We start from the raw sequence: 11,097 nt of genomic DNA, 5'->3' as shown, positions 1-11,097 counted from the left end.
CTTGTACAGTATTGACAATACACTGTTTGATTCCATGGATGTAGAATATGATACATTTGTTGCTCCTAGATACCACGACCACATTTATTATGTGTTGTCTTATATTGTATGTGATGGTCTATGTACTGTATGTTTTTAAATATTTTCCAAATAAAGATATGTTTTTGATATTGGTTAGTGCTTTACTTGTACTATGGTTATTTACACTTCTAGTATTGTTGTCAATATATGTCTTCATAGGTATTTTACAACCTCCAAGCTTTACTGTTCTGAATGCCTCCAATTATATTGGGATGTTCCGTTGGATACCGTTTTGCAGCGATATTTTCCTCTAGAAGCATTGTGGGAAGAATATATTTATTATATGGAGTTGTATAAAGCTGTTCGGAGGCACCATGTGATGGTAGTTGAAGGACTCCATATGCCGCCTAAGGCTACATTTGGATGGCCATAATACAGGAGTATACAGTAGTATATTTTAGAGTCCGTATTAAGGTGGCAATACCTGGACTTCCCGCAATTCTACAAATTCATGGTGATCTTAGTCTGGTTCGGTAGAACTGCAGGAGGTCTGGGTATTATAGACTCTATAATGCGCCCGTGGTATGACCCTTAGGTAATAGAATAACTATTGTAAAAAACAAGAATTTAAAAAATAAACATAATTTAAATTTCATATTTTTATTTTATTTAGCATGACACAAAACCACAAAATAATAGAGAACATTTCTGTTGGTGCGGACTAAACTCCTAACTGGTTCATATAGAATTCTAGGTTGGTTAATTGTATCTTATATAGTAATCTTTGTATTATTATTATTATTATTATTATTATTATATTTATTTTGTGTTGCTTCCATTGAGGGTTCCTTTATCAATCATTACACTCTAATGGCTTTATGTCTCAATGCCTCATAGACACTGACCTTATTTTCCCAAGACAACATGAAGAACAAGACACTTGCAACTGAATTCATCTTGGTGGGCTTCTCCGACGACCTCATGATAAACTTGATCTTGTTTGTGTTGTTTTTGATTATTTATGTATTCACCGTCATCGGTAATGTTCTTATAATCCACATCATCATCCTCAACACTAAGCTGCACACCCCCATGTACTTCTTCATCAGCAAGCTCTCCTTCATAGACTTGTGTAATTCATGTTTTGCCACACCCAAAATGTTGATGGACCTACTGTCTACTCAAAGGACGATATCCTTAGTTGCTTGTCTCGCCCAAGTCAACATTCTTCTACTAATAGGGACTACAGAGTGTCTGCTTCTAGTGCTAATGGCCTATGACCGCTGCCTGGCCATATGTCTACCTCTCCAGTACCAGGTTCTGATGAAGTGGAACATTTGCCATAGACTTACTGCTCTTATTTGGATTTTCAGTTTCCTGATCATCATACTCCCATCATTTCTGATGCCCGTAGCCTTATGTAATCCTAACCAGATCAATCACTTCATGTGTGAATCTCTCGCAGTGTTACACTTATCATGCGACAGAAATTACGACAAGGAACGTGCAATCTTTCTGCTGAGTTTTATTACTATTCTTCTCCCTTTTTCCTTTATTATAATGTCTTATGTTTGCATTATCTACTCGGTATTAAAGATTCACTCCGTAGGAAGAGCTAAGGCATTTTCGACTTGCACGTCTCATGTGACTGTCGTGGCCATGTACTTTGGAACGGGCATGGTCACATATCTTGGTCCATCACAGGACAAATCTTCAAACCAAGGGAAATATGTCTCTATTTTCTATGTTATTATTGCGCCTTTTCTAAATCCACTCATTTACAGTCTGAATAACAGGGAGGTGAAGAAAACATTTACCAAGTTATTATAAATGGTTATATTTTACCTTTAACTTTATGTGTATGTCCAATGATGATGACTGCGTCTCTCTCCAGAAGGTTAAAAGTGGTGGCAGGAGACATGGCAGCTCCATACACAAAGTAATCTAATAATACAGCTACCCAATGTCGAAATAATACTGTTATACAATCAATATCAAGAGTTGTGATGGCCAACATGTAAATGGTCTTCGGGAGGAGCATGTGAACAGATGTAAAGCCAATGGGTCCCTCCCCAGGTGTAAGTGTCTCCACCAAATGTTCTGACTAGGAGGATCTCCCTATCGGATGTTCAGTTTATGAGGCTGTCCATGTGACACACTCCTTGCCATTTGGAGTGACTGGCAGAGGTCTACCCCCTGAAGTGACCGCTTTAGCAGGCTCGGATCTTTTAGGTGGATAGAACATGGCTGCAAAGTTTCTTAACCCTACACGCTGAGTTCTTAACTCTGTTTGGGAGAGCTTTCCCCCTACAGTAAATGACCTCACGTTGGCATTGAAACTGGCTTCCCAGTGGGTGCCCTTCTTCAGGATCGGGTGAATGTGTCTCTTGTTGTTTGTAGGGATTCTCTGTTTGAGCAGTGTCGAACAGTGTTCTGACTCCCCGGTTGGTGCCCAGGTGCTCTTTAAAGAGAACTATTCCCGTTTCTTGTGGGGCACCGGCCTCCAGATGATGAATTGCTCTTATGGGTGGTAAATGCTGCCATAAATGATACATTAAGATCCATTGCGGCGTCCATGGAGCCAATGATTCTAAGACTATAATGTACTGTGACTTTTCATTGGAAACCCAAGGAAATCATAGCAGAAATTTGGACGTTAAAACAAAGGTCTAGGAGTAACGGAAATTCACTATGATCCAAAGAGAGATGTGGGCAGCACAGTAGAACAATAACCTCCAGGGTAACCGGCTACAAGCCTCCAGGGATCTGACTTGTAAATCCCCAATAGTATACAAATATAGAGAAAGAGGCAGCACTCAACAGATCAAAAAATATAATACGTTTATTAACCCATCAGTGAAAAAGGTGCAACGTTGCAATGGTGGGATAGGTCGGGTCAATTAGATCCTTTGAATATCATAGACTTACGTTGGGGTCTTCTTTTCTCCCTCCATCTGTTTGTTTTCCTTTTTTTCTCCTCTCCGGCACTCATGTACGTATGCGCAGTAGACTTTTTTTCTGGTTGCTAGACGCTAACATAGAGCTGCTTGACAACCGTTCACGTGATATCTTTATCGCGTGACTTAGCGCTAAGCATGCGCGGTTGTGTTACATGGAAGGAATAATATGACGTACTATACACCCGCTGCTATGTTCCTTCGTTTTGGGTGAGTGCCAGCGTTGATATACTAGTTCATTAATATATACTTATATGTATTGTCTCTCTTCGCCTGAGACTTCACAGCTGTTGAATGTTTTGATCCAAATTAGGACTTTGTGCGGTGATTTTTACAATGTCACTTTTTCTAAGTAGAACACTGTTGTTTAGATGTTCACAAAATTTATTTTAATAAATGTTGTAACACTATGATGATGGATCTTGCATGGTCGATCGAGTATACACTTATAATAACTTTAAATCGTTTACTAAGATGTTTATATTTGATTATGGCTCCAACCATTGTGGGTTGTATAAAAGTACTGAACTATCTGTTGTATATTGCTTGACAAAGGCTGCATCGAGCAGCTGAAACGTTGTACCCTTTTCACTGATGGGTCAATAAACTTCTTCTATTTTTTGACCTGTGGAGTGCTGTCACTTTCTCTATATTTGTAAATTCGCTATGAGATGCTGTTTCTGGAAAAGTTAAACGTAATATATAAGGAGGAAATGCTATTTTTGGTAGATCCAAGAGAGGCCTCCCAGTGAATATAAAGGATGGGGATTCCATGATGGGGAATAATCAATGTATTTTAAGTAATGTCTGAAATATGCATTTTTTTTTTACGTTATCTATATAGATTCCTCTTCATATAGATTTATTTTTTATAAATATGCCATTTATTGAGGGGTGCTTTGCACTTGGGTGGGGGGAAGCCCATGAGATTGAATGTTTGCCTTAGGTTAACCTTTTTAGTTTTGTCTGGTAGAGATGGAAGGGGGAAATTTGTTGATAGTATTTTTTTAATGTATTTTTTCCTTTCTGTTCTATTTACATGGTTTTGTCTAAATTCAGGTTCTTGTCATAAAACGACGGTGATTTACGAGACAGAGTAAGGTAGTCGACTATGCTATTGCTTCCGGCAAAATGACAGATCCGGTGCACAAAAAGACAAACGGAAACAAAAGGCACCGGCTCCATCACCATTGAATTCAATGGTGATTCTGTGTCTGTTTGTGTTTGCTCAGGGTCCCGTTCTGACGGAAACCTCAGACGGATCGTCAGAACGGACCCCAACGCAGATGTGAACAGAGCCTAAAGCGTGTGGCTGTGATTGATCTGCTTAGGCAACACTCCCAGCAATTGTTTGTATCCAGGAGACACATCTTATAAAGGATAATTTGGGTTAGGTTAAAACAAAAATGGGCGGCGGTGGGATTTGACTCTTTATTCTATATATGCAAAAAGTGTTGGTATACTAATACACAATAATATTTTTAAAAGATTGATACTGAGGGACGTTTTGTGTTCCTATATTGCACTTTAAATGATTTCACATGCATTTTATCATGTATACAATATTTATGCCTTTACCTTTCTCTTTAGAGGTGCTTATACTTTGAATAATTTTATCATGTGCTTTCCTGAAAGTCCACTGATAGCACCCGGGGACTTTAATTCGGTTATAGACGAGGAACTGGGTAGATAAAGAAATACGGGATCAAATAATTCATAGACGATAACCACAATGGCTAAATGTATCGGAGAGATGGGCTGGGGTGGTGTTTGGAGGTGTTGCCCCCCAGGTATAAAGCGGTACTCATGCTATTCAAAAACATGGGATTTTTTATTTCCCTCATAGATCTTATTCGGGGGAATGAATATACTCTGTCTTGTGTAATAAAAGTGGGGTATGAGGCCAGAGTTTTATCCGACCATACGCCACTTTGTGCCAGATTTGATAAGGTTAAGGAATAGGATGGGACTTGATATAAATATAAAGGTTTATATACATCCTAAGGTCAGAGGAGCAGATAGACTAGAAATCAGCAGAGACTTTGTGGTGTGCAGTTTCTTGAGTCTGTAGTTTTTTTATTTTTTTTATTTCAGTTACCTCTCATATATGGCGCGTGATTTATTACATGGATTGAGGAGGTGAGTCCAATTATTATTATTATTTTTTAAGATTTTGTTGTAGAGAATTTTGCAGTATCTGCATTCTCGGTATTTACACAGATGTAGACGGAACAGTTTCACATTGATTGGGATATTCAGATGTGTCAGATTTGTCGCATATTTTTGGTGCAGATTCCACACGAAAATCCGCAAGAAATTTACATTACAAAATCAGTGCAGGGGGTTTTACAAAACCCACTTTTCCGCAGTACTCGAATTACCTTGTTCCCAAGGACTCCAAGCCATAGACCGATATTTAGGATTAGCCCATTATTATCGGCAATTAATTCTTCATTTTTCTTCTCTGGTGGCTCCCATCACTGCTCTTACTAAAGATTGGACTCCTGAAGCCATACAAATCTCATCCACATGTTGCGTTAAAAATCAGCCAACAAACCGTTCATAAACTGACCTGCGGAGCATTTTTTTAATCCACATCATGTCAATTTATGCTTCGGAATTGCTGTTTTTATGTTGCAGGTTTTCCATATTGAATTCAATGAGAGGTAAAACCTGCAACAAACAGCAGATGGTGTGATTATTTGGGTGGAAAAGCTGCAATTTTTATGCAAAAATCAGAACTCAGAAAATAAAAGAAGTTTATACTTACCCAGATCTCTATTCTCCTGCGTCCAGCCCGGCCGCCAGGGATGATGTTTCATGCCATGTGACTGCTGCAGCCAATCACAGGCTGCAGTAGCCACATGTAATGAAAGTTATCCCAGGAGGCCGGGCTGCAGGAAGTCAGAGGGACGCGTCACAATAACTATGGGTAAGCATGGGTAAGTATTTTTTACCTACTACTTTCCGCAGTGGACAATCTGGCCGAAAAACTGCACTACAAATTTTTGCCCGGAATTTCCTGCGGGGACCAGGCGGATATGCTGTGTACTTTTATGCAGCATATCCGCCTGTGTGAACATACACAACTGTTCTTACCCCCAGCAAAACAAAATGATGTCATCAGTAATCTTGAATGCCTGGACATCAACTTGGCCCTCGAACAATGAAGACATTTGTTGGAAAGAGCTTATCATCCCATCACCATTAACTCCAACCTTAAAAATTTACCGTACCTGCAGACAAAATCCTCGTCAGGCTCATTGGGTTTTGTTCTCTGGATTTAATTTTGCTCCACTACCGAAAAGCAGACAAAAACATTAAGGCCAATACCTTATCTTGCTTCTTTGACTCTGAAGATCAAGATCCTGAACTATTACACATCATTGACCCAGTCACATTCTGCCAGTGGCTCCAACTCAATATTCCTCCTGGAAAGACTTTTGTTCCTACTAACCGAAGAAAAAAAAATCTCAATTGGGGTCATTCTTCTAATTTTAATGGACATTCTGGCATTTGTAAAACCTCAAGATTTTGTCTCTCGTCACTACTGGTGGCCTTCTTTGACCCAGGTTATTAAAGGGTTATTCCCAACTTAAACTTTTATGGCATATCTGTAGGATTTGCCATAAATGTCTGATAGATGCAGGTCCCAGCTCTGGGACCTGCACCTACATCGAGAAAGGGGGTCTCCTGACCCTCGTTTCGCCTGGTGCGGCGGCCCTGGTGTGGTGGCAAGCACGGCCCATTCTCCACTAGACCCTGCCTGGTTTCTGCAGCCAGAGGCTGCCGCACCAGTTGAAACGAGGGTCAGCAGAACCCCGCTCTCAATATAGGTGTGGGTCCCAGAGTTGGGACCCACATCTATCAGACATTTGACTGCCCGCCCCCAGGTGCCACAAGCAGCCCCCCTTATAGTGCCCCCTGTAGAATGTGCCATACAGCCCCCTTGTAGACAGTGCTAAACAGCTCCGCCTATAAACAGTGTCACACCCCACTTGTAGATAGCGACCCCCACCTCCCCCATATAGATAGTGGCATACAGCCCCCCTGTAGATATCGCCATAAAGCCCACCTGTTATATAGCGATATACAGCTCCCACTGTATATAGTGCCACACAGCCCCCGTCCCTTGTATATAGTGCTGCACAGCCCCCCATTAGTAGATAGTGCCACACACAGCCCCGGGTAGATAGAGCCACAGCCCTCCACCTTGTAAATAGTGCCCCACAGCCCCCCCCCTTTAGTAGAGTATAAAGTATGTGTAATGACGGGGGTAGGGAAACGGACAAGTGAGCCCTAATCTACCCGCCACTCTGTCCCTGCCTACTTGCAACGACCCGCCCTAGGTGACGGGGTACAACTGGGCGGCGGTCCCTACGCTCAGTAAGTGCACGAGACAAACAGACAAGGGAACACAAAGCAAAGGGAAAGGGGCAGTTGCCCACGGCAACACCGTGAGCAACAAGAATGGTGAACGAGCCGAGTCAAACCAGGAGTGCACGAGGTACCAAACGCAGAGCAGAAGAGTAGTCAGTAAGCCAGTGTTAGTATGGAGCAGGATCAAATAGTTAGAAGCTGTAGCAGGGCCAGGAAACCACACGAGAAGAATCACAAGCAAAGGAGGAACAGGAAAGGCAGGTATAAATAGACAGAGGGCGGGAGCTAGCTCCGTCTTGCCAGGCTGCGATAGGCTCTCCCACTCCTAAGCCTGCCATCCTGAGTGGTGGAAGATGGAGTCAGTCTCAGAGACATAGGCTCAGGTGTATTGAAGTAAGAGAAAAAACGGGATAAACGGCGCTGCTTGTAAAGGTACGGTTTATTAGAAGGATGCTACGCGTTTCGGCGCCGGACCGGCGTCTTCATCAGGCATGTCGCAGGGTTAAAAACCACATGTATATATACCAAATACCATAGGGTAAATTACAAACTGATTGGACCAGTTCAGACCAGCCTCCTGGCCAAAAACCGTCAAAAACAGCAGGTCAAAGTTCAGAAGTAGATACAAATAAAGAGAGAAAAAAAAAATATTAAAATTAAAAAGTCAAAGTTCAGAAGTTGATACAAATAAAGAGAGAAAAAAAAAAAGGGAAATGCAATATGCAAACATATAACAAGGAAATAACAATATATGACTTTTTCTGTGATGGATTTCATCAGAGAAAGAGCTACCACTCGTGATTGTCTTTTCACACAATTGACATCCATGGACTCCCATGGGGATGGGACTGTGCCTGTAAATAACCCCACCAATATTGAGGAAATGAAGAAAATGACTAACTTGTTTCTACAATTGGAGGATCTATTGAAAGAGGAATCCTTCCTAAGCATTGACTGTCGTTTTTTGGACATGTATCTGTCAGAAAAAATAGCCCCTAGGGGCCTCAGGGTCTATTTCAATACCCTCTATCTAAATGATGAAGATTTCTTTATTGAATGGGTTAAAGCTCTGGAACTGAGCAATGCAGGGCTTATCAAATGTCTGCACAAAAAAAGATCTGACATTTGTGCTGGTCTGTCTAGAACTATAGAGGACCTGAGTGAGCAGTTATATTGTTTTTCTGATTTTCCAGATTACAAAAAACTGGAATTATCTACTATTGAACGTCTGCATATATTTGAAAAAGAAACCATTAGCAGAAAAATGAAAAAACTCAAACGTGATAGAGATGATTATGTTGACAACAAGTTGGGGGACTGGACATCTAAACCCCCTCCCACCATACGTCCGCTCATGGACCGTTATAATAATAATTTTAGAAATAAACCTGATACTCCTCGTATTAATTTATCATATTCCCGCAAACGTTTTAAATCAAAACATGGCCTAATTAGAGACGAGACATCTACAACTAACCTTAGCATTAATTTGAATACACCCACCCCTGTAGTCAATCTGAATAAAAATAATGGCACATGTAATCACACCATTCCCATGGCCCTCATTCATAAGTCTGTACCAGCCCAGATTCCTACCGGCCATGCATTGTCCCAATATCCCAATCCCACTAATTGCATAGCTCCTATGAATCTTACTACCACAAATACCAAAAATATGTCCAAAAATAATAACCTATTGGGACAAATACCTCAACATGCATTCAAGTCCGCCAATTTGGATGCTCATCTTAAATTATTTAACCTCATCCCTGACACTCCGCCTAGTCTTACCTCTGATTTATTTTTTGAATCCCCTGTATTTAATGATTCTATTGATGTTGATGTAGCATCACCTCTCCCATCATGCTTGTTGAACATTTCTGTACACGACAATCCGGTCCCTTTGGACAATCGACATACGAGGACACACCCACTGAACATGACCACGGATGGTTTAGAACCTATTTTTGATAATACCCTGGGAACTGTGTCTTTTTTAGGACTCCCATCGCAGTTCACCCGACCCCCGATCACTCCGATATCCCGATCACAAGATATTCTTCTGCCTTTTTTAAAAAGTCCAAAATCCCAAACCATCACTGCCTTTTTTCCAAGGATACAAAAGATTACAATAAAAAGAAAACTGGAGGAAGAACCAGAGGATGTAGAGGGGGCAGACACAAGCCCCTCCCTGCTTCCAAAAAAGCACAGACAGAAACAATAAAATTGTTCAATCTATCCAAATATAATCTTAATACTGATGAAACAAGTTTACTGTCCAAGGGCCTTTCTTTTTGCCCTACTACCTCTGCCGATGGCTTCGAAATTTTTATGGACCTTAATAGGTTTATGCGTAAACTAACACTCCTACGACATTTTGCACTAATACCCAAAAATTCTCTACCTGAGCTCCCACACCAAATGGTCCTATCCCCCCATTGTCCTAAGCCCATCAGTGTAGACGTTCGGCCTAGATCTACGTTTTATCCCCTCCACCACCGTGGACCAGCTCTTGAAACTTTTTATAACCTGGTCAGTAATGATCTTAAAACAATAGAACAACCCATACATTCTCTGGATAACCTTACGCGATCTGAGCGTATTTCATTAAAGAATCTCCAAAAGAACCACCATATTGTTATACGGTCCGCAGATAAAGGTGGTGGGATTATCATCCAGGATCGTTTGGATTATACCAATGAGGCCTATAGATTGCTGTCCGATACTAATTACTATGAGAAACTGCAATGTAATCCAATACCCTTGTTTCAAACTAAATATAAAAATCTTATTGAAACCGCTTTCAGGGATCAGATTTTAAATAAAAAAGAAAAATTATTTTTAACTGTTCCATTTCCTACCACACCGTTCCTCTACCACTTACCTAAGGTTCATAAATCCCTATCTAATCCCCCTGGTAGACCCATCATATCTGGAATAGGGTCCCTTACAAGTAATCTATCCCACTTTATAGATATTCATCTCCAGACACATGTGTCTAAATTACCATCTCATCTTATAGACTCAACTGATCTAATTAGAGAGCTGTACCACTTACAAACCATTCATGATTTTACGGATCTTTGGTTTTTAACAGCAGATGTTTCATCATTATACACGAACATCCCCCATGACCTTGGTATGCAGGCATCACAAACCTACCTAATGTCTGACCCACGATTACCAAACAACCAGATCAATTTTTTAATGGCGTGCATTGATTTTATACTTCAACACAATGTGTTCACATTTGAAGGGAGTTTTTATAGGCAGTTAAAGGGCTGTGCGATGGGGTCGAGATTTGCCCCATCGTACGCCAATCTGTACATGGGGGCCTTTGAAGATTTTTATATTTATGGTAATGATAAATTTAGGGACAATATTATATTTTATAAACGGTATATCGATGACCTCTTTTTTATTATCAAAGGTGAGGCGACAGTTATTTCAGATTTTATCGAGCATCTTAATGATAACAGTTATGGTATCTCCTTTACACACACATCTTCCCGTGAATACATTGATTTTTTAGATCTTACAATTATGAAAAATGGTCACCTCATTAGTACTAAAACACATTTTAAAGGAGTTGATGTCAATAGCTACTTGGATTTTAAAAGTGCACATTACCAACCTTGGCTAAAAAACTTACCCTTTGGCCAATTCAGGCGGATAAGAAAAAACTGCACTAATGACAAAGATTTTTCGACTGAATGTAATTTATTAAAAAGAAGGTTTA

The 11,097-nt window shown here is 40.4% G+C and overlaps 1 protein-coding gene across 1 annotated transcript; it reads left to right on the top strand.

Annotated features, from left to right (window-relative positions):
* The first annotated feature begins 945 nt into the window (after positions 1–945).
* Positions 946–1,851, top strand: LOC142759460 (olfactory receptor 2A7-like). Its single transcript, XM_075861633.1, has one exon. It carries the CDS (start codon positions 946–948, stop codon positions 1,849–1,851), a length of 906 nt encoding a protein of 301 aa, XP_075717748.1.
* The last annotated feature ends 9,246 nt before the right edge of the window (positions 1,852–11,097 follow it).

This window comes from Rhinoderma darwinii, chromosome 4 (assembly GCF_050947455.1).
Source record: "Rhinoderma darwinii isolate aRhiDar2 chromosome 4, aRhiDar2.hap1, whole genome shotgun sequence".
Classification (NCBI taxonomy): Eukaryota; Metazoa; Chordata; class Amphibia; order Anura; family Rhinodermatidae; genus Rhinoderma; species Rhinoderma darwinii.
This window is presented reverse-complemented; position numbering and strand designations above follow the sequence as displayed.

Bases quoted from the DNA above. Each gene is read 5' to 3' on its own strand.
- LOC142759460 (XM_075861633.1), top strand. From the start codon at position 946: ATGAAGAACAAGACACTTGCAACTGAATTCATCTTGGTGGGCTTCTCC.